The sequence below is a fragment of the Ambystoma mexicanum genome, chromosome 11 (genome assembly GCF_040938575.1).
Source record: "Ambystoma mexicanum isolate Mex_15411 chromosome 11, UKY_AmexF1_1, whole genome shotgun sequence".
Classification (NCBI taxonomy): domain Eukaryota; kingdom Metazoa; phylum Chordata; class Amphibia; order Caudata; family Ambystomatidae; genus Ambystoma; species Ambystoma mexicanum.
In genome coordinates, this window is record NC_090934.1 from 906,419,653 (window position 1) to 906,444,119 (window position 24,467).

The following is a 24,467-nucleotide window of genomic DNA, read 5'->3' on the forward strand; positions in this document are numbered from 1 at the left end:
CAGCTATGGGCAACGTGGACATGGTGGCCGTGGTGGGCAACATGGGCAGGGTGGCCCACAAGGGCAGTGTGTCCAGGACCATTCAAGGACAGCTATGCCCCCCTCCCCCATTGGGTCAGGGAGATGCATCTGACACCACTTCAGCTCAGGGCCTGCTAGCCCGGCCCGTATTGGTCATGGAACAGGAATGGGATGACTCACAGGCTGACTTCTGTGTCACAAATTCCGAGCCACATGTGGCGGTGACAGTTGCTGTCACCAGGCCACGTGAATCTGGGGCAGCAATGTCATCTGCTGCCCCAGCAGCCAGGTTGTGGAGGCTGCAGGGACAGCTGCAGCTGATACCACCCCAGCTGTGAGTCACCCAGCCGGGACAGTGTTGGTCCTGGCCCCTCACACAGAGGCAGTTGTGGACTTGGTCCTGGCAACAGCACCCAGCAGCCAATGCCTGAAGTGAGACCTTTGGTCATCATGCCATTGCCTGCTTCCAGTGGCCAGTTCACCTGCGCTTCAGCCCCTACTGACCGGAGCGGTGTAAGCCACTCAGGTTCCGCACCACCTCTCAAGAGGAAGAAGCGCGCTCTTGTGGAAAAGTCTCGGACCCCAGACACGGCTCGGCCCTCCGGCACGTCAAGAAAGCAGAGTTTCAATAATGTGGAACTGGACGCGCTTGTGGGCTACGTGTCGGAACATGGCTGCGACATGCTGGTGATGGCAGGGTGCAAAAATACACCTGCTCAGTGTAGGGCCCACTGGCAGCGCTTCGCTGACCGCATTAGTGCCTTGGGATTTGTGAAGCGCACAGCTGATGATTACTCGAAGCGTTGGAATGACCTCAAACGCCAGCTAAAAACAAGCAGGCTTCTTATTATGCTCTACTCTGGTGACTGGCAGTGGAACACCACCAGAGGACGATGAACTCACAAAACATGAGGCGATCGCTGGAGGGTTCATTGCAGAGGATCAGATCCAAGGCGTGGGCCACCTCCCAGATCTTGAGACTATGTCTGGTGAGTGTCCATGCATGTGTGTCCAGGCATGTGTATGTTGCTTGGGTGATGTGTTGTGAATGACTGCCAGTTCAGGCTATATAGTCATAACTGCCATGTGTGACCCATGCAATGCTTGACTGATACGTGATTGGTGTGATGCAGACTGCATACAGGCCATGTGCTGCACACAGAGGCAATCCTCATCAACACACCTGCACCCTCCTTCCATGTCAATCACTCGCCAGCCTCTCTTGTCTATGTTCTTGCTCAATACCATGTTTGCGGATAGCCTGTGATGATCTTCCACTCAACGCTCACCGTCTGTCGTCACATGACTGACGTCTCTGTGAGTTCACCCTGCAAGCTGATCCTCCTGAGGGCCATCCTTCCTTGCCTCTCTATCCCCCAGCAGCTCACTGTCTCCATGGGACTGGTGATTCCCATGGTGGACTACTGCAACGGTCTGGTCCCAATTTCTGCACTCTTCCCTCCGCAACTCTGCCAGACCTGTAATGTGTGGTACATCCTTTGGCCTTGATGCAGGGTCTGTCACTCGGACTGTGCTGATGCCACAGGCTCACAGTGCCCATGAGTGTTCATTCATGGACCATGTGCATTCCAAGCAAGCCCCTACTGGTCTGGGGCAAGCCCCTCATCTGACTCCATCTCCAGTATTTACTCCTTCTCATGGTATTTCATCATCCCTTTCCTGGTTACTCAGGGTCAGTTGATCGTCATGACCATTTTATTGAGGTTGTCGTCGGTGTCAAGTGGATGCCTCCCTCCCGTACAGCCTCCCTGCCTCTATGCAACTGGTGTTGTGGTTTTTCCAGGTCTGGGGGCACTTCTGATGCTTACTCATGTGCTGTGCTTTTTGTCCTCCTCTCCCCTGCTGTAGTCCCATATTACTGTGAGTATGCAATTGACTCCTGCCCACACTGTCTGTCAACACTCCAGTACACAATAATGGGGGGAAAAGTGTGTCAACACTCTCCCCCGAACCACAGAAGCCAAATGAAGTCGACCCTCCACCCGTGGTTGGCACGGGTGCCTGATATACAACACACAGGACGCCACGTGGCAGCCAGTGGGGGGAAGAGGGTTAGGGAGAGGTTGTGGATGGGGAGGGGAATAAGAACACTGGATAAAGGGTTATGGAATGCCTAGTTTGGATAGGACCGGGGATGTAACAGGGAAAAAACCCTACACTATCTAATACCCTAGAACATATCTTAAACTCTAACCCCAAACTCCAGGCACCAGTAGTACCCCTTCATACAGGCACCTAATGCACCGTCCTAGATTATATCTTGGTACCTCCTGATACAGGCACCCGTTGTCAAACAATTTCAGGGTTCACATTGGTTTCACATATAAGCAAGCAAGAACAATGGAGCATACATGGTAGATTCTCCCAACATGAAGAACATGACACATGGTCCTCTGGGCAAGCATTAGCGACATGTACCAACAGTAAACATGAAATGTCCTAAACATGAAAGATACAACACCTTTGTGCTGCTCTGTGTGAATTCACCATGCCTCTCTAGTTACCAATAATGCCATACTGATACTCTAGTGAAGCCAGAGCTTCTTTGCAGTGCGAGCGTTAAATGCACTGGGAGTCACACTCTGAAAACCATATGGCGAGAACGCTGTGAATTCTAAACTCATTAGTCCTGTCTCACCAACGTAATTTCCAAATTTCCATATGAAACAACAAAAGTACATAAACAGCGCCGGTTTAACAATGAGCGTTCACACCCAACACCCTCATGCACGTATCTGATCGTCCGGGAAGCTCGTAAACCTTCCCGGACACGAGCTGGTGGAGCATGTAGCAGCAGCGTGAGTCCTTCGTCTACCGCTGCTAATTCCAAATGCCGGGCATGGAGACCACGCGTCCTCCGTACTCTGCTTCCCAAGTGAATGGCCTGCTATGAAAGAATGTCTGCAGGTGTGAAATAGTCTTCTTCAGTCCTCTGGCATGGCTTCGTCTGGATCACAAAATAAGTCACACGTGCCGGGCGCCGTTGGCCCTAGATAAGCTGTTACTAATTAGTGTTAGCTGGCCATACGCGCGCACAGCAAGAACTACCAAAAGTCCCAAGGATGCTGGGAAAGGTAGTTCATACTCTGTATCCTGCTTTCCCGAGTCCATGACATATTTTCCACCTCCTCCACCCCATAGCCCTGACACTGACTGCTACAACAGGGGACTCTGAGTGTCCATTTTGACCCATGCACTGCCTCCAAGCCATCCCCCACCCTTGGGTTTGAGGTTCACTATATTCCTACAACCCACTGCAAACTCTTTGCACATGATGACTGCACTTGCCCTTACACTGCCATCATGAAATGACACTTTTTGTCTTTTTATTGACAGTTGAGGACCTAGACATGCACTGCAATGCACCCGCTCACTTCTGAGCCCTGTTTCAACCTTCAACATGCCTATTCACTTGTGTGATGTGAAAGTGAACTACCATTGATATATCGATGTGCCTCCATCACTGTATTTGAAGACACTGGCGTTGTTGCATCGTGTGACACATGTGTGTTTTGTCACAGTGATTTCCATGTACTGTCTGATGACATGCATTTTACATGGATGGCAGACAATAGTGATTCACTCCCATCTGGGCCTGCTTGTCAGTTCTGCCATGGCTATGCTACGTGCCATCTGTGTGCTGGCATCCGTCATGTTTGTCGAAGGTCCATGCCAGTCAAGCCTTCTGTGTGATGCAGGTGCTATGCACCATGCAGCAGATGTGTTGTTTTTCCATTTTAGACTAATCAGTGTCTGCTTTCAGGGTCCTCTTCCACTTCATTGACACTGCGTGCATTGCTGAGTTTCTGTCATGTGTGACATGTCTTTTTAATGTGTTGGATGTCAACATTGTAATGCCGATGTGTGTGGCCTATGCTGTTAACATGTGTGGTCATGTCTTCTTTTTATTTTGTGCAGGTGATGAGGCACTGGAAGCAGTGGAGGAGGAGGAGATGGAACAGGGGAAGTTCCCCAACCAGGTACCAGTAGAGAACGTGGGGTGGTAGCGCACGAGAATCCATTGATGCAACAAACCCCTCCTGTCCACGGGTGTCTCTGAGTACACCTCTGTGGATCTCTATGCCTCTGGTGCTGAATGAGATATTGACTCATATGTCATTCATTGTTGGAATGTCCGCCTGTGTCAGTTACGGATGCAGGGTTATGCTCCACATTATTTGCTCCTGTTCTTGGGGCAGCAGATCAAAGGAGGAATGCAGTCCTGCAGCCACAGGCAGCGCCAGCGCAGCAAGGTCCACTTCTCATTGGGCCCGACAGGTGTGGTGTCCAGCAACGCGGTGGCTGGGCATCACTGGGTAATACTGTGTGGGAGAATTCCATGTATGCCATTGCACAGCAACAGGGGGCATCATGTGAGATGATGGCTCAGGCCTTGGGAAGGGTGGCCACTTCCATTCTCCCCCCCGAAAGGCAGGTGGAGCTCCAGCAGCAGGCAATGCGGTCCACGTGCCGCTCACACAGACAGGACATGTTGGCCGCCAACAGGGACCGACAGGCTTAACTTGGGGCTCTGCGCACAGCCATAACTACAGAGGTACAGGCCCACAGGGATGCCCTTAGGGAAGATAACAGCTCCCTCAGAGCTACTCTGGGTGCACTTGAGATGGCCCAGAGTAGACAGGCAGGACAGCAGATGGTGCAGCTAATACACAACATCTCGGCTGAGCTCCAGGCAACCCGTGAGGTGATCCGTACATCACATGAGGGCTTGCAGGTGGAGGTCCGTGCAACACGTGAGGCCTTGCAGGTGGAACTCTGTGCTACACGCGAGGTGCTGCATGGGGACCTCCGGACCATCATCCAGCAGAACCAAACCTTTCAGACCTGCATGCTGCCATGGAGGAGCATGCCAGGGCTATGCGTGGTCAGCCTCCCGTACCACGGACACCTTCTCATATTGCACCAGAGGGTGACAACAGCTACAGCAGTTCTCCCACGATAGGCTAGCTTTGCAGGCCATGCACCCTGCACCGCCTCCCTCCTGGGTGCCCCCCCCCGCATGGTCAACCATGGCCATTTTTTATTTTTATTTTTATATTTATTTTTATTTTTTCACTTTTTTTGTCTATTGTGCATTCATGTAACAGTGTGTTGCTTTGTGTGGCATCCGAAGGCATCCACTGTGTGTTCCAGCTGGGCCCATACAGGCTTGTCTTGTGTTTGTGTTTGAGGCTTGGGGTCCAGGCACAAATGCCACTCCTGCTTCCCCTTTCCATGGGCTTGCAAGGAGGGCACCATTTGACAGTAACTTACACAGAGGCATTGGGTTTCCATCAGTTGTGTGGCCAGTCTGAAGTTCAAACTGTGTATACACCCCTAGTGGGGATTCATGATGGTTTCTCCAGTGCATGGTTGACATGTATATTGGTTTTATTATTGCTCATTGTGCATATTTACATGTTGCATCTTCATGTATTACCTTTCCTGTCTCCATTGTTGATGCACTTCATGCTGTATGCAGTAGCCTGTCACATTTAGCTACCAGCAACACACTGAAGATGGGAGGGGTCCATATGGTGGCTTTGTCACATTGGGACACTTGGGCTATTGTGATTGCCACTGTCTGACGTTGGCACTGTTGGGTCCTGTGTTCATGATTTGTTTTGCTGGTAAGTACATGTTCATGTGTACAGTTTCATCTTGATGTGTGAGAGAGAATTGTCTCTGGCCTGTTTCTATTTGTCACAGTGCACTTTCTGACAGTTGTGTCATGTGTTGTGCATTTATTTGGTTGATTTCACATTGCATGCCATTGTATGGTGTGTCGGGCGGGTGACATGGGGATCAGCAGGGTTAAGTGACATACCAGTATTTGGATGTGCTGTTTTGCAAGGGGGTAGTAGATTATGCACCATGAATGTGTGCCTTTTGGTCACACGGGATTGGGTTTGTTTAAGTAGCCATGGATGCACACAATGCAGCAGTTCCAGGGACACATTCTCAGGGTGATAAGGTTGTGACAGTTGACTGTCCCTTTGTCATCATCAATTGTCACGTGGTATGTGCCAGGCCTGTGTGCACTCCGCAGGAGTGGGATTTTAGGTGAAAAATGTACCCACAACCTGGGTACGAGCTGCCTCGCCACATGCCCTTTCCCCTCCCATGCGCAGCAAGTGTGCATGTGTTTGCCGATGTGGAGGTACCACCATGTCCACCGATACGCCCCGCTTTGTTTCAACGTTGTGCAGGACACATGCTGCCACAATGATCCTGCACACTACTGGGGGTGCATATAGTAGCTGCCCACCAGAGCGGTCAAGGGAGTGGAAACGTGACTTCAGCACTTCGAATGTGCACTCCACTATGGCCCTGGTTGCAATATGGGCTGCGTTGTACCTTACCTGGGGTGGTGCTGTGGGTTCCTTATTGGCGTCATCATGTAGGTGCTCAGAGGGTAGGCACTGTCGCCTGGGGAAGTGATAATGGTGTGATTAGTTGGCTTTCTCTGCTTCTATGTGTGTGACATGCATGCATGTGCACAGGCATTTGTACTCACCAATGAGCCATGTGTCGCCATGCCTCCCAGCTTCCATGACCCTATTTAGGGGTGACATTCTGAATATGAAACTATCATGGGTGGACCCTGGATAGTTTGCATAGACAGAGGCGATGATTCCCTTGGCATTGCATACCACCTGCATGTTGATGGAATGCCAGTGCTTGCGGTTGTGATAGATGTGCTCAGTGGCCCTAGGTGGATGTTATAGACCCACATCAAGAGCGCGGGTTTGCCCTGTTCGATTACATGAATACGTGTTGTTAGCGCGCGTGTGGCGTTGTGAGCATTTCACAGCAGTACTTTCCTCGTAACGCTCACATTTTTGTGTGTTGTTGCCCATTCCGCGTGTTCCACCCCCTTTTTAGGTGTGTGCTCTGGGTGGTGTGCCCCTTCACTGGGCGTCTCGCGCACAGCATTCGGGATGTCGTAATGACGTGTGAGACACGTGCCAATTCGGCACAGGTCTCAGGTAAGCCACGCGCAGTGCCTTCCATGAATCGGGAAACGGCTGCTTGCACGGGTTTCGCATGCGTGCGCTGCGATTTTCACGCTTGCGCCCCCGTTTTCGGCACACATTTATTACATGAATTTGTGTCTTTTTGTTGATCTCACTAATGTTACTTCCAATGATGTCATCATATTGAGACATCATGTGACATCCCTTCTTGGGACCTCTTTGGGCAAAAGGGTTTTTTGATCTCACTTCTGGTGATGTCACTTCTGTTTCAACAAAGAATGTTGGTCATTTGGTATCGCTGAACAATTTCTCTTTTTACAAAGTTGTTTTCGTCTGCCATTTTTGGCTGTGCAATAACCTCATCCTGTCCTTTGTATGCCCCTGAGCTCTGTCTCATATGTTGCTTCTCTTGTTTACGCACCCTCCTTCTACTATTCTTTATAATCAGGCACTGTGTGTTGGGAAGGTGGCTTGGAAAGGGGGGATGCCGGAGGAGCGATTGCTTGCAATTCCTTCATTTTCAGACAGTAGTGTCCAACAACATCATGTGCACAAGCATTATTAGCTGCATTTGAAAACAAAACAATAGGTCACAGTGCTCATTTCTATACTGAGGGTGTCTGTGTGTGTGCACACTCCTCTGTGGATGAGTTAGCGCACTGATGAATTCCAAGCCTTTTCTTTGTCTTTGCCCACCTCCCAGGCTCTCCTCTCAATGCTATCTCCCTGCAACCCTGCCTTCTTCTACCTCCCCAACCCTGGGTCCTCCTTCTGCCATTGAAATGAAAAGGAGGCCCATACTTTTCTGAAATACTGTCAATGCATTTTAGGCCCTGCTCCCCTATTAGGCATTTTCCTAATTGTATTAATATTTAGTCTTTCTATGCATGTTAGGTCTTGCTCTCCTTTTTGAAACTAGGTGATACGTAGCACTGCTCTTTGTACATAGACAGAACAAAGGTTGTAAACATTGTTGTTTGTATAGTACCCAGTGATTTAATCGCTGAAAAAAACATAGAGGGACACTCTATATGTTTTTTAACCCACTAGCCACAACTTTGCCCAAATATTGTTGGACTGGAGTTTGTTAATATAATTGCACCGTTCCTAAAATATGTTGAGAAGGTTGTTTAGTGGGTCAACAAAAAATGAGTACCAATAGGTTTTTTTCCAGCGATTTAACTGTTTGTACAGCTAACCCATTTTCTCCCCTCGCACCTTCATAACTTAGCGGAAGGCATAGGCTCATTTCACACACCCTGCACTCACATACAACACAAACACTATTGCACAACACTTCTGCCATAAGACTGAAGCTGCCTTTAAAGAGAAAAATTTCAATTGTAGCTTCCTACATAATCCTCTTTCTCATTAAACACAATCCACCCTGTGTACTTTATAGTTTACCGCTGCTGCACCTATCCACATGCCATTCAGACATGGCTGACTAGCAGGTTCTTGTCCACCCTCACATAACTGTAATGGCCGAAATGCACACACGAATAATACCACATCCCAATTCTCCCAAATTTGGACTTGGGTCCCTCTGGGAGAATTCAACAAAACAATGCTTTGTGACCATACTTATGATGAAAGGCGCTATAGAAATGACATAAATTAATGAACTAATGAATGAATGAATAGGTTTCTGTTTGCTTGTGTGAATGAAATAGTGAATGGAAGGATGGGTGAGATTCTTTGAGCATTCTTGGATGAGTTGGCAGTTGGTGTGAGAGACAGTGTGTGCTAGGGGTACTCTTCACAGAAGGACCCTGAATAATATTTGAAATGTATTTATCATCATAGGAATGGCAGATACCCACTTATAAATAGAATGTTTGCATTTCTGTTTGGGTCCTGGAAATGTACTTAAAATAGTGTTAACGTTAAAAAAAACATGATATAGGACCTGGACCCATTTTATATTGTATAGAGTTATTCTTTCTGAGCAAATGACAAGATATGTAACAAATAAGAAACATCCACGGGACAAACCAAAAGGGTGTCACCTATAGCTACTTTAGAGCATTGATGATAAATGCATGAAAGGCAGCAATTTATGAAATGTAACGCATATGTATTAACTCCAGCCAACAGCAATTTAGCTTTCTGAAAAGAGAAGTTTGATAGATGCATATGTGTCGACCAGTGATGCTCAGTAATGCGCTACTTGTGATATGTAAAACAAATGGGGTCTAGCAGGATTCCTAAAAAAAGCTTTAAACTGAAGACAGTTAGTTTACTTCCCACGATAGAGGGAACAGGGCAGACTGTGAATCTGTGTCAGAAATAATTGGTGGAAGAGGTTGCAGTTTTTGGAAGGTGGGTCCAAAGAAACGGGAAGTCACATTGCACTACTCTAGTCAAAAGTCATTCAGGTTTATCTGATCAGCAAATTGACATCCGCGTACCTCAAAGATTTGTTATTCAACAGATCTGCTAAAGAGCCAACTACACGTTGATGTGGACGTGCAATAAAATATCACACTATGAGCAATAGCAACATGAAAGACTGTATTTCTGGATATGTTAGCGAGGACAATATGATACTGTGAGGCGCAAAAGTTGTGATGTTTTATTATTTTCTTCATGCCCATTAGGTTGGAGTGAGCATCCCCACCCCCAGCGACTCTTGTTTAACATGTAACTGTACTTATGAAAAGGACCCAGCAACAGGTGCAAAATTTCCTATGTGCGAGCCTGTCATTTGCCAGAAAACCTGTCAGCCGGTGAGATCAATTTAATGAACCTTCCATCACTTCTTTTGTATCTTCTATTAATTTTGGAAATGCTTTGTTTATTTTCACTGTTCTTCAAAACATCAATCATTCAATGAGAAATCATTGTTGCTTAGGTTTGATAAACCTGGTGGAACGTCTTTCGCACAAAGCATGTGCAGCGCAGGGCTTTACCATGCCACGCTTGCTTCTGGAGATCTGCTGAGGGGGTGCGAAAGAGACCAACATCAGAGAGGGTATAAGTGTGGGGGTGTGGGGTGTGGGGAGGAGCTAAAACAAGCGTATAGGAACCAGTGACGGGGCATGGAGAAGGTAATAGAAGGTAATTGGAAGGATGGGCGTAATGTGTTAGAGGGCTGACCGAATCAGGAGGGTAATGAGGACCCCCTACCCACCCCCCTTCAAAGTGACAAATGGAAGGAGCGGAGAGTCAGGGAGAGTAGTGTTCTCCTTGTCACACTAACTGCCATTGTGAAAGGGAGAAGAGAGAATGAGCAGGCGGCACCTAAACTGACGGGGTAAAGAGTACAATATGGACATTTTTATTTTCTTCCTTAATCTTATTAGATAACAATCAATAGACTACTTTCTTATGTAAGCATGTGATCAATTATATGGGTATTTCTTTTTGATGTCAGGATTGGAAAAAATTACTGTTTATTGACACATAGGTGGTGAGCAATTATAATGAAAAAGAAGATCTGAGGTGGTGATTACCTGGAACCGAATATAATCATTTTCTTCTTAAAGCCATGCCAACATTCAGCAGCCTGTTCTAAATACATGGAATCCAGATCTTCGGAACTTAACAAATACTGTGACTGCCAACTGCACAGTGGGATGCAAACAATCCACTTAAATACATAAAGCTCTCCATGAACAAGTGTAAAGTTTGCTGCTGGTACAACAGGACCATGTTTGATGCTAGCTAGAAATTGCAGGTGAAAACTGATAATTTAGGCAATATTAGTGGAGGGAGAAGATACTCCAGCTTAGCTATCAACCTTGGGTGATTTTAGAGGGTCCCGGGGCAATGCACCAATCAACTCCTGCCTGAAAGTGACCTCACTTTCCAGCATTACTGATGTTATAAACTTTCTCTTTGCCGGGGCTCCTGATTCAAAAGGTACAGAGTTCACAGTGCCAAGGGGTCCTGGGATGCTCCATATTGCCAGCTGCAATAATGTCGTTATGGTAACACCCACCTATTTAATCAGACAGCAACGAAATTCAAACTAACAACTATAGTATGCCTGCAAGAAACATGGCTAACCAAATTACCTAACTAATTATCCAACTAATGGATATGCGGAATTGTCTACACGTGCAAAAAAATGGCACAAAGAAACTTCCACTCGAAACCTCAAACAAGTCCATCATCCAAAAGATGATATGAGTAAAACCCTACCCACATGGGACAGCAGCAAGGCAACAGCAACAATAGACTATGTATATTTGTCACCACATCTATTTGATTCCATCACAGAGACAGTAATCAACACATCAACAAGAAGCGACCATAACCAAATTATTATTAACGGCTCTGGACTTGCACAACCAAAAAAGACTGATTTCCGTATACAGGCAGAAGTCACTGGCAATAATCGTAATTTGTGAATAACTGAGAAACAATTAAGAGACCTCACAAACCAAATCCAACTAACATCAACGCCAGATATTGACAAACTCAATTATGATGCCTCCTTCATTCCCTTCTTAAAGCCAAGGAAGAATCATCAAATGAAATCACATAACCACCACTATAACACTTTAATCGCTCAGAAAAAAAAAAGGCGTAAAGATATTTGCAAATTAAAACCAGTAAATGGAACTTCAATCCTTTCACAGAAGAAAAAAATAAAACAAAGGTACATAAATTGGAGGAAGTCATTTCACACAATATTACTACAAAACGATGTGGAAACCATGTTGAAGACCTATAAGAACCACAATCCAAGACATCTGTGGAATCTTCTGAATAACAATGACCGCAATTAACAGCTTCTGGTAACAAACATGACTATGCAAAAGTCGACAGACCACTTTACAAACATCTATAACGATTCTGTTACCCCTTTGCCTCCGATCTCACAGACTGCAAACAACTCTTGGAAAATTGACTACGACAAGGAAGACCTGAACCAGATCTTTGGCAAATTGAACACCTCACGTGCCCCGGGCCCTGATGGCATATCAAATGCAATCTTAAAACAAAATACAGACCTGTGGATCCTCTTCATGATACAACTTATAGAAACCATCAACAAACAAAATACAATCCCACCGTCGTGGAGAACAGATATAATTGTCCCTATATACAAACAAGGACCAAGAGATAATCCTCAGAATTTTCGGCCGATTGCATTATTAAATCCACTAGGCAATATTTTCGCCGCACTACCACGAACACAAACCGAGTCAGTTGCAGTGAGTCAGACGGGATTTACTCCGAATGTAGGAACAAATGTGAATCTGTTAATAATGAATTTGATCAACAATGAAGCAATAGAAAAGAAAACACAGATATATGCTGCTTTCCTAGACCTACATATGGCATTCGACTCTATCTCAAGAACACGATTATGAGGAAAACTATCAGCCTGGAATTGTCCAAGAGAGATCCTAGAGCCAATAAAATTATTATATTCTAACACCGCAATCGCTGTAAGACTCACAAAGAATGATACAACAACTCCTTTGATAGCGTCAATGAAAGGATTAAAGCAGGGCTGCCCTCTTGCAGCCACCTTATATAACCTATATACAGCAGACTGCGAAGATCATCTAAAAGACACGGCTCTGAATCCGCCAAGACTGAATTCTGTTCCAATTCCAGCACTATTCTATGCAGACGACATCATTCTGCTAGATAAAACCATTTCAGGATTACAGCAGAGTTTACACCTTATAGGAACCTACATGAAGACTAACGAACTAAAGATCAACACCACAAAGTCCAAAGTCATGGCCTTAGTAAAACTCCCATTTAAGAAACAACCAGTACTAAAACTTTCTATTGATAACATCTCTCTACAAGAAGTCTCAACCTTCAAATACCTTGGGATCATGCTAAACCAGTCCAAAACAGAAAAACAATGGTTTGATACTGTGGAAACGAAAACCCAATCACTAGCCAGACAGTGATGCCATTTACACCGAAAATATGGTACATTTTCATTCAAACCAATTATAACATTCTATAGGCAGTAAGTAACCCCGGTAATCACATACGGTAGTGATGCAATGATCCACACACTACCCAAAAATTGGACGAAATTTGAAGCAATTTTCTGGAGGAAGATCTTAAGATTAACAGATTCATACCCAATGCCGAGAATTCGGTATGAAGTCGCGACACAATCACTATACTCTATAGTGATATGGAAGCAACTAGATTTCCTAAGGAAACTGCTGATAAAGGACAAAATACCGGCCTTAGAAATTCTGGAAAATAACCCAAATGCTTCCTATAATACATGCCTACGGAAATGGAAAGAACAATTATTTCAACAATAAAAAGATGAAGACATATCACTTGAAACTCTCATGAACAGACCTCAATATGCAAAGCGTAAACTGGCAAGCAACGATTGGATTACAACCTGCCAATTGAAAACCTTATATTCAAGAAATCTGCAAAGCCACCTCGATGTTCGAGCGTTAAACGAAACTCCAAAATACATGGAATTATTTCTTGCCGAGAAGATCCTCACAGTGTATATCGCAATCCGTCTGAACAATCTGCCGACAAGAGATAAGCTTGCAGTGGTTGGACAAATCCCGAAAACCGACGGACATTGTCGCTTTTGTAAAGATAAAGAAGAACTGGAAACAATCCATCACTTAGTAATGATCTGTCCTGAATTGATGCACGGGAGAATTACTTTTGGCAAATTCTTTAACATATCAACTCAACAGATGGACAAAGAACTGCGATGGGCACTATTATTGAACGGACATGAAAAAAAATTAATCTTCACGATAGTGCAGTACTTAAAACATATCTGAGGACTAGATGCTGGAAACCAACAAAAACAGAAGCAAAGACAATGACGAATATCATTCTAACTGCTTCACAATGACAAAAAGAAATCCTTTTTACTTACATGTTGTTATATTTTCCTTTTTTTTTTCTATGAACTTTTATCCTTTCGAATTGTAATGTCTTAAAAATGAAAAGTTTGTAACAAACTAAATCATTTTAAAATTAAAATAAAAAATTGGCATGGTTGTGGATGTGGCTACCGGCCGCGTGGGGTGACCGTCTGATGGCGGTAAAGAAGGCTCTTCTTCATGGCTGGTTGCAGGTCACCTCCTGCTAGAATCACACTTTAACTATATATAGCTAAGCATGCTGAGCCAGAAAATACAAGTCACAGAAGGTAAAACTCTGAAGTGCCAGTACAATTAAACATGGCCGAAGCTCAGTTTGCTCTGACAGAGACTGCAGAATGCTTATCTAATTTCAGTACATCCTGTTAAATGATTTGAACATCTTAACATAGTTTTACATTTTAGCAAGTGGGCAACAACCCATCAATAAAACATTCTGAAACCATTTTAGAATGATCTTACAAAGGAACCTTTTTTTTTTTAAACTTTTCTTTATTGGCATAGAAAGAGTACAGACTACAAACACAGTGCGCATATCAGCTGGTAATGCAGTTACATGTATGACACTACACATCTTGCGAGTCTTAAACAGGGAGCTGAGCGCTCATGCATACAGTACAGAGTTTTTAATTGGCAGCAGGGGTTAACTCATCAGGTAGAGGTGATGATGCCCGTACAGTGTCTTCCTTGTTGTTCAGGTAGCTACAGAACTCTGACCATACGTTTTTTGGGCGGGAAGACAATGGGAGGGTATTAATGTAGTCCTCCTCGCACGCCTGAGTCCAGGTGAGGGCCTTTAGCCACATCTCGAATGAAGGGGGAGAGCGGCGTTTCCAGCATTGTAGGATACATTTTTTAGCTACCATGGTAGCAACATTCAGAAACCTAGCCATCTTCCTAGCTTCAGGTTCGTCCCACACACCAAACAGAACTGCAAGCGGTGCAGGAGAGATTTGGGTCGTTGTTATTTCAGATAACGCTGCAACAATGGCCTCCCAATATGGGCCCAGGGCCACACAGGACCAAAACATATGTATGTGATCGGCAGCAGTGGATTTGCATCTAGGGCACGACTGAGCCTGGCCTGGTGTGAACCGTCCCACCTTGTGCGGCGTGTAGTATAGACGGTTTAGGAGTTTATACTGCATGCATCTATTCTAGCGTTGAGGGAGGTTTTACGTGTGTGCAAACACATCTTGTTCCACAATACATCTGAAAGGGGGACACCCAGTTCATCACTCCACAAGTCACGCGCCGGTTGCAATGCCTCATCAGTGCTAGCCATCTGTGATTTATATAGCGATGAAGTTATGCCTCTAGCTCCGGCCGAGTTGGCTATATATTGGATTTCAGGGGAGTCTGGGGGCTCATCTGGGTAGGAGGGCCACCAAGCCCGAACTGCTGCTCTTAACCTGAAGTACTGCAGCATTTCGAGTGCCGAGCCGGAGTGACCGGGTCTCCACATCTGCGGGGTAATGAACTTCCCATCAGGGAAAAGGTCGGTCAACGCTCGGTAACCAAGGCTGTCCCAGCGTTCAATTAGGAGTTTATCATGAGTAGGGCTGAGACCCGGGAACTGCCAAATGGGTAGCCATTTGTAGTATGGGTGGTGGCCGGTGTTTGCCTGCAGCAATCGCCTCCAAGCCAAGACTGTGGCCGCCACCGGGTCGGCAGGGGCATCAGCTCGGAATGTGTGGTGTAGAATGAGGGATAGGGGGTTGATTTCCTCGCATGCCAGTGTCTCTAATTTCACATGTGGGGGAGGGTCCGTAAATGTGTACCAGTGTGAGGCGTGTTGTGCTTGTGCGGCGATCCAGTACTTTGCGAAGTCCGGGGCGGTGAAGCCCCCCTTCTCATAAGGGAGAGTCATATGCTGCCACTTTTTCCTCACCGCTCCCGCATGCCACAGAAAGCGGGCGCAGGCCGCGTGGAGGTCCCTGAAATATCGCCTTCTGGGCCAGATCGGCACATTCGCGAAAATGTAGAGCAGCTTAGGGACAATAATCATTTTAATCAAAGAGAGCCTGCCCGACAGGGACAGCGGCAGATCACGCCATTTCGACAGCCGGGACTCCATTAGGTGCGCCATAGCTGTGTAATTGTCAGCTATCAATGATGGCTTACCGAGGGAAACCCGCACTCCAAGGTAACCGATGCCCTCGGGCGACCAGCGAAGGGGGAACTCACAATCCGGTCGGGGGGTCGCCGCCGTGAGTGGGAAGATGTCAGACTTAGTGTAGTTGATTGTGAAACCTGAGAATGTACCTATTTTAATTATATCTCGGAGAATGGGATCTAAGTGAGCAGCTGGGTCTCTGATGTATAAGAGTACATCATCTGCATATAATGAGATGATCTCTGGGGTGTCTTGCATGCGTATGCCTTTCCGAGCATGTTTGTCCCGGACACTGTCGGCCATAGGTTCGATAGCGAGTGCGAAGAGTATTGGGGAGAACGGGCAACCCTGGCGAGTGCCTCTATACAGCGCGAAGGGGGGGGAGACTTTAGAGTTGATAAGAACTCTGGCCACCGGGTCTGTGTATAACAGCTTAATGTATGATATCATTCGCGGGCCAATTCCCATTTTGTGGAGAACTGCCCACATATATTGCCATGACACCATATCGAACGCCTTTTGGGCGTCAAGAGTAACTGCCACGGCATGGGCATCGGGATCGATTCTGGACATGACATTGAACAGTCGGCGAATGTTAAGAGACGTGGATCTGCCAGGGACAAATCCGCTCTGATCCGGGTGGACCAGATAGGACATTATCGGGAGGAACCTGCTCGCAATGATTTTGGCAAATATTTTTGTGTCTGTGTTTATTAAGGAAAGGGGTCTATAAGACCCGCATTCATCCGGCGGCTTGCCCGGTTTGGGGAGTACGGTTATGAGAGCCTCACGTAAAGAGTGGGGCAGCGTACCTAGTTCGAGCGATTCGTTCCAGACCTCAAGGAGTCTGGGTGCCAGGGTGGCTACATGTTCCTGGTAAAACTCTGAGGTGAGGCCGTCAGGGCCAGGTGCTTTGCCTTTGGGGCAGCTCGATATGGCGGTGGTTATCTCATCAAGAGTGAACGGGACCTCTAGCTGGTTTCTTGTGTCGTGGGAGATAAGGGTCTTGGGGATTTGATCAAGAAGGAGGTCAGTGTCCTGCAGACTGTGTTCTTGTCGGGGACCGTATAGGGCTGTGTAGAATGCGGTGAAGGTTTCTAGAATGTGTTGGTCAGACCAGCCCAGAGTTCCGGAGGCATCATGGACACAGTCTATGCGTGTTTTGCCACACTCTGCACGGGCCAGTCTGGCAAGTGTCCTCCCGGGTCTGTCCCCCTCGCCATATTTCCGGGCAGCCATCGGGCGGGTATGGTACTGTAGCTCCCTTCGGGCATGAGCCTCGAATGTTTCAAGTTCCGACCTGATTTGTGCCAATATGATCGGGGAAGGGGTGGAGGCATATTGCTTTTCGAGGTCCTTAAGCTTCCCCTCCGACCGATGCAAGCTGTTTCTAATGGCTTTGAGGACCCCAGCTTCCCTGGAAATACACATCCCCCTAATGAAGACCTTAAAGGCCTCCCAGCGCACTCCATCAGAAGTGTCATGTCTGTTGTTACATTCAAAAAAAGTGCTGATGTCGGCCAAAATTTCGGCTCTGAAGACTATATCTTGGAGGGCCTCAGATTTGAATCGCCATGTTGAGCGGGAGGGTTGGTCTCGCTCCAGTGTGATTTGCAACGTCACTGGGGAGTGGTCCGAGAGTGTGCGCGGGTGTATCTGTGTATTTGCGGCCTTGCCAACCAATTCGCTCGATATGAGGAATAGGTCTATCCTCGATAGACTGTCGTGCACCCAAGAGTAGAAGGTATACTCCCTTGACTGTGGGTGGAGGACTCTCCATGCATCCCTGAGTCCTAGTGCATCCATATGTGTGCGCAGCCTAATGGCCGCGCGCGTGTCAGCCCTACGAGCAATCCCAGACCTATCTAGGACGGTGTCAAGTATCAGATTCATGTCCCCCCCCCATATGATAGGGACCCCTGCATATTTTGACAAAACGCAGGTGATTGTGTCAAAGAAATCTGGCGCATCAAAGTTAGGGGCATATGTGTTTACCAAAAGGCATTCCCTATTCGCCAGTAGACAGTGGAGTATTATATACCTGCCTTCAGGGTCAATGTGACTAGTGCGCAGCAGGAACTGGACCGATTTATGAACCAAAGTGAGTACTCCTCTAGACTGAGTGGAGTATTTTGTATAGTATCTGGTAGGACCCCAGCTAGGGGCAAGACAAGCAGCTAATCGCCCTAAAGCATGTGTTTCCTGCAAAAGGAGTACCTTAACTGCATGTCTCTGGGCGTATGCAGTAATTCTACGTGCCTTGGTAAAGTTGCTCAACCCCCGAACATTCCATGTCATAATATTAATAGACATAGGGCAGTGTTATGGGACATCCCAACTGCGATAGACTCCTACGTGCATTGTAACAGAGCCCATTGCCGAACACAAACATAGTGCTGCAATCGTGCACTCCTCTTCCATGCCTTTTCCGTTAACAAAATCCCCTTTTTTTGTGCCCCCCTCCCTCACTGCCCACCCACAACTTGCAGTGTAGACCCCCCCTTCCCAAACACAAGTGCCATCAGTTCCCCTTGTCCAGGCGTCTCCAGCGGGGCCAGAGGTCGCATCCAGACAACAGTCGGCGGGCAGCACCCAACGGGGGCGTGTCCCCACCGTGGCCCAACGGGGGCCCAGAAACAGTGGCAACAAGGTGAAAACAAAAAATAACATTGCAGCTGCAGAGAGGTGCGCCGTTGCCGTGTAGTCGGCGTTGTGAACTGTTGAAGTGGACAGAGTACTGTCCAAGGTGGGTTTCTGCGGAGGGCGGATCCAGTACATGATCACTGTAGTCTGTGGGCCAATCCGAGTGAATAGAGTACGGAAGCAGGTGTGGTCAGGGCAGCCAGCCGAACAATTGCCACGAGGACAAGTGACACTGTGTGTTTCAAGCATTGGGGCAAGAGCCGGCAGCCCAGTCATTGGCAACAGGGATCAACATTTGCTAATTGAAAAGCGAGGTTGCCATCTTCACGTTGGGTGGATAGGATCATCAGATAGGGTTAGCATAGACAGGTAGATCGGGATATGCTTATGCATTATTGGGGCGGGCCCCCGCTGGGTTAGGAAGTGGGATCTGCGCCTCGATGAATCTCGTTGCCTCATCAGGGACAGTGAAAAAGAAAAGTTTTCCGTTGTGAGTAATCTTGAGTCTCGCTGGGAACAGGATGGCATAGGGAACATTGCGCTCTCTAAGCAGTTTCTTGACGCCTAAGAATTGCCTCCTCTCTTGCTGCACTCCGACAGAAAAATCCGGGAAGATTCTGATCGTATGGGCTTCCCAGCGCAAGTCACCCTTCTCTCTCGCCAGGCGCAGGATAAGGTCTCTGTCTCGATAATTAAGGATCCTGGCAATGATGGGTCTGGGTATATCGCCAGGTTTGGGGCGCGGGGACAAGGCCCGGTGCGCTCGCTCAACTGTAAAGAATGATGACAAGGAGGGGTTCCCTAGGAGATCTTTGAGTAGACATTCGACTGCGTCTTCCATGCGTCCCTTAAGGGCATTTTCAGGGACCCCAATAATGCGCAGGTTGTTCCTGCGGGAGCGCGACTCCAAATCCTCGCACTTCGCTTTCACATTTTTCATGTCACGGGTCAGAGATGCGACCGTATCCTGTAGTACGTGTATGTTATCCTCATTGGACGATACCCTAGCCTCAGCTTCCGTGATTCTAGTTCCGGCCTGGTCCACTCGTGTCCTGAGCGAGGCGACATTGGCGTTGATGTCGTCCAACTTCTCGTGAAAGGTAGCAAAGTTTTTGGCCATTGACTCCATCAATGTGGTGAGATCCGGCAGCTGGGGAGCGGGGTGAGGGGCGATCTCAGGCTCTTCATGATCGGGTGACACCCGGTCAGTCTCAACCCTCGGGACAGACTTAGCAAACCTGTCCATGGCTCCCCCCTTATTACCCCCCTTGGTTCTACTCGACATTATGTGCTTAGGCTGATGATGCAGGAGGTCTGCGGCCGACGCTCCACGAAGGGGGGACCCAGGAAGGGCCACAGGTGCCGGACCAGACACCACACGTCCTGTATACGGGTAGGGGCCACAGTCAGCTATGTGGAAGTCAAACGGACAGGATATAGCTGGAGGAGGCAATGGAGAGATGGCCACAGTCCCGGCAAAGCGGATTGGTAATATTGAATGGGGGTTCAGCGAAGGCAAGTGATCACTGCCAGGCAAGTGTGCAAAGTAGTGCTGATGGGGCCGCAATACCCAGGTGGACCATGTCAGTGCCTCGTGACCCGTATTGACATGTTAGCAAGTAATGGCGTGCGCCAGCCGTCGGTTGATGGGAGCGGGATCACCCCGGGTGGGCACAGTGCAGGTAGGTGCCGTTCCGAGAAATAAAATTGGTGCCCTCAATGGAGTCAGCCCGGCGGCAGGCCCGGCAGGCCCCCCCCGCGCGCAGGCACGGCCGCAGCCGTCAGGAGCAGGCCCCCACCTCCTCACCTGGTACTCGGGGACCAGTCAGACACCGCCCCGCGGCCCCGGAGGCAGCAGGGACACATCAGCAGCTGTGCTCCGTCGCGGTCCGCAGATGGAAGGGGGGAGAGGTACGGCCGGCGCACCAGCGCAAGGCAAGCCGCCGTCCCCCGGCACAGCGGTCCAGATGATGTCGTCACACGAAGCCCTCCACCGGCGCGCAGGGCCGAAGGGACGCCGCCCCCAGGCGGCCGGGCCACAGCCGAGCGAGGATCAGGCCACAGCTTCGCGATCCCGGAGGAGGCGGGAGCTCAATTGAGTGCGGTGGAGGAGGGGGGAGGGAAACACGGTCCGCGTCCCAGCGCCGGCAGCAGCCGCCGCTCCCCGGCACCGCAGCCCAGCCGGCACCGACGGGGGCAGCACACACCAGTCCGCCGAGCCCCTCGTCGCTCACCGCAGGGCCCCAGGCGAGGATTGCCGGCTCCAAGCCGCCGCCGCGCCGCAGGCAGCAGCCCCAGGGGGCCGGGCCGATCCAGCCGCCGGCAGTTACACGGCATACAAAGCCACCCGATGTATGGAGCTGGCCCAAACTCACAGGGCGCAGAGCAGGAATGATAAGCAGCAGCTGGACCAAGTTATAGGGGACAGGATCTCCTAAGTCCGCAGATGCAAACGGATGAAAGCCGACGTTCCACGGAGCCAGAAAGCTAAGCAGCCATCTTGGGCTGCTCAACAGCGCCACCCCACAAAGGAACCTTTTTGACACAAGAATTACTAAATTAGCCATCTATGCAAAATATGAACATGTTTTCCCAAGATGAGAGAAAATACTAATTCTTCTAACGGTGAGACTTACTGAACTAAGAGTCAGCCATGTATTCAATTTTGTATAAACGTATCGATCAAAAGTGCCATATTCAAAGTATAATTTGATTAAAAAGCATTTCATTAGATATACTTTAAAGATGATGGAGAAGAATATATATATAATACTAGTTAATATAGAGCATTTTAATAAAGAGCAAATGGTTCCAAAATATGAGGCACATTTAGATTTTGGAAAATCATTCAGCGTCTGCGTCCTGCGTCGATGACGTCGATCCGCTGTCCTCGAGGGCCTCCGTCGAGCCGACGTCACTGGATGTTATAAGTAGGACATACGACGCCCGTAGCCTCAATTCTGTTTTTTCTGTGAACGTGTTCGCTTCAGAGATCTCGGCGCGCCTCGGTTCTATTGAATCCTGTTCTTTCGGTTCTTCAAACCTGTTTGTTTGTGTATTGAAAATGATGTCTTCGGCTTCTTCCACCCCGCCGTTGGGTTTTAAGAAGTGTCGGGTGTGCGGGTCCAAGTGTTGTTGACTGACACGCACGACGCTTGCCTCTAGTGCCTCGGGGAGGACCACGATACGGATGACTGTGTCGACTCCCAGTCGCTTACATGGAAGGCCTTGCGGGAGCGTAAGAAGAAGCTGTCGGTGGGTAATGTGGCCAAGCCCCGGAAGTCGCGATCCACTGGACTTTCGATGGACGATTCGAGGGGCGACTCTCTGCATCGTCGTCGTGAGTCCGGGGGGTCTCGGTCCAGGAGTCAGTCTCGCCATTCCTCTGCCTCTTCGAGGCACTCACGGAAGCCCCGTCACAGGTCGCTTTCCCCGTCCTCATCCGAGGACTCTGCCTGTCGGCGGGTTCGTTGTCCCAACAAGCATTCCACTCCTGAGGAATGGGATTCCTTCCGAAAGGAGATGATTGCAATTTTTCAATCGCAGGGCTCCAGTCCATCCGCACCATCGAAGGACGCCGGCCGTGACCGTGCTAGAGACACCACTCGTACGCCTTCAGGCTCGAGTGGTCGTCGCGACCACCGGGCGCCTTTGAGGTACCGGTCAGACAAGGATGGTCGCTCTAGACATGCCCATTCCAGGTCCCGGTCCTCGACGCCCTCGAGACTGCGTGAGCCTGTGAAGTCTTCGAGGTAGACATCAACGCCTCCGGCGCCAAGGTCGTCGAGGGACTCTCTCGAGGCTCAGCCTCTGAGGAAGTCGTTGACGCCATCGGTGCCCAGGCTGTCGAAGGGCACGCTTGGGGCTTCGTCCTCGAGGCCTGTGTCAACGCCGTTGAAGTTGTCAGCGCCTCGCTCGACGTCGACGCCGATTCCGTCGATACCCTTGACGCCGTTCGAGGCTGCTTTGTCGGAGGTACCCCGTGGCACAGTGGAACCACCCCGAAAGGCTCTGGCCAAGGCTAAGAATGTCTGTCCCTTTTTTTGTGTCCTCTTTCCAACCTCTGGATTATATTTCTGAGGGGGATGAGGGAACTGAGGAAGGTTGGGTGCCTGAGGAGGTGCCTGACGAGATTTTGTCTGGTCACAGCCAGATTTAGAACCTGCGTCAGTTACTGCACAATGCCAGTGGTCTGGACACCTCTCCGGAGGAGGAGTTCTGTCGGCCTGAGCCTGGTACCCATGCCGAGTCCTCGTACCGGCGCCTCATGTCGAGGGTCATGGAATACTTGGGGTGGTCTGCGCCACCTATGGATTTTCTGTAGGATGACCTGATGGACATCCTCAACCAAGGTCCTCCAACTGACCCGGTACTGCCATTCCATATGGCTTTGCAAAGAAGGGTGGCTGCAGCTTGGACTGCTCCGGAGAGTCTCCCGGCAGTGAGCAAGACTTTGCCGCGGAAATACCGCCCAGCCAGTAGTGACCCCTGCTACTTGGCCACCCACCCCACTCCGGAGAGTTTGGTGGTGCAGGCGGCCACGGCCCCAGCAAAGCAGGCGTCGTACCCTACCATCCCTCCTGATAGGGACGACAAGCGTTTTGATGGCTGGGTGAAGAAAGTGTTTTCTTCAGGGGGTATGGCTTTACAGGCAGCCAACTCTGTGTGTGCCTTGTCACGTTTCACGCACACTCTGTGGAACTGTATTTCCTTGGCGGCTGAACATATTCCCGAAGAGGAGGAACGGAATGGTTTCCTTGCTATTGTACAGGGTGGCAAGGATGCCATGTGTGAGACCGTTCAGTCAGGTTTGGACATGGCAGATTGTGTCAGCCGGTCCATGGCGGCGAGCACCGTAATATGCAGGTTTGCGTGGTTGCGGAAGTCGGGGTTTGCTCCTGATGTGCAGGCCCGGCTCCTCAACATGCACTTTGATGGTGAACATCTTTTTGGCAGCAAGGCTGACGAGAGCCTTGAGAGGTTGCAGCCCTCCAAAGCTGCAGCGAAGTCGTTGAGCGCTGCAGTTCGCCAACCTCTGCCTTTTCGTCCTAGGGGACAGCAATGGAGGGGAGGTTCCTTTCATTATTACTCATCCTTTAGTAAATCGAAAGGAGCTGCAAGTCAAAGGGGCCACCGTGGGAGTGCCAGAGGTGGAAAACAGGGTACTTGCGGTGGCAAGGCCGCTTGGGCATTTGCCTCTTTGCCCTCAGGCACTGCTGCAACCGCTTCAGCTCAGTCATGATGCCATGTCCCATGGTTCACCGGTTGGGAGAAGGCTGGCGCAGCATCTTGTAGAGTGGCGTGCCATTTAATTCAGATGTGTGGGTTTTGGAGATCATAGCCAACGGCTACTGTCTTCCTTTCCGGCAGAGGCCTCACGACAATCCACCAGGGAATCTCTCTTTGAAGAGTCCGGATCCGCTCCTTGTGCAGGAAATTCAATCCCTGCTGGAGAAAGGCGCCATAGAACTGGTGCCTGTAGCGGAGAGGAACAAGGGATGGTATTCCCCTTATTTTTTGATTTCGAAGAAAGACGGGGAATTGAGACCCATCATGGACTTGCGCGGTTTGAACAAGCTCCTCAGGAAGGACAACTTCAAGATTGTTACTCTTTCTCAAGTACTCCAGGCCCTTCAACTTCAGGACTGGTTTGTGTCTCTCGACATCAAGGATGCTTATTTTCATGTGCCGATCCATCCACGGCACAAGAAGTACCTGAGGTTCGCAGTTGGCGACTCGCACTTTCAGTTTCGGGTCCTGCCGTTCGGATTGACCTCCGCCCCGAGGGTCTTCACCAAGCTCATGGTGGTGGTGGCAGCGTATCTCAGGAAAGGGGGG

The 24,467-nt window shown here is 49.0% G+C and overlaps 1 protein-coding gene across 6 annotated transcripts in view; it reads left to right on the plus strand.

Moving 5' to 3' along the window:
- Window positions 1-24,467, plus strand: part of LOC138503901 (mucin-5B-like) — a 456,236-nt gene that overhangs the window by 274,130 nt on the left and 157,639 nt on the right. For 5 of the 6 annotated variants that reach the window (XM_069623984.1, XM_069623983.1, XM_069623986.1 and 2 more), the window contains one exon: window positions 9,620-9,748. The exons of the other annotated variant lie outside the window; for it this stretch is intronic. In XM_069623984.1, the coding sequence (XP_069480085.1) occupies window positions 9,620-9,748 (129 nt within the window). The remainder of the gene's footprint in view (window positions 1-9,619; window positions 9,749-24,467) is intronic. 6 annotated transcript variants of the gene reach the window in all.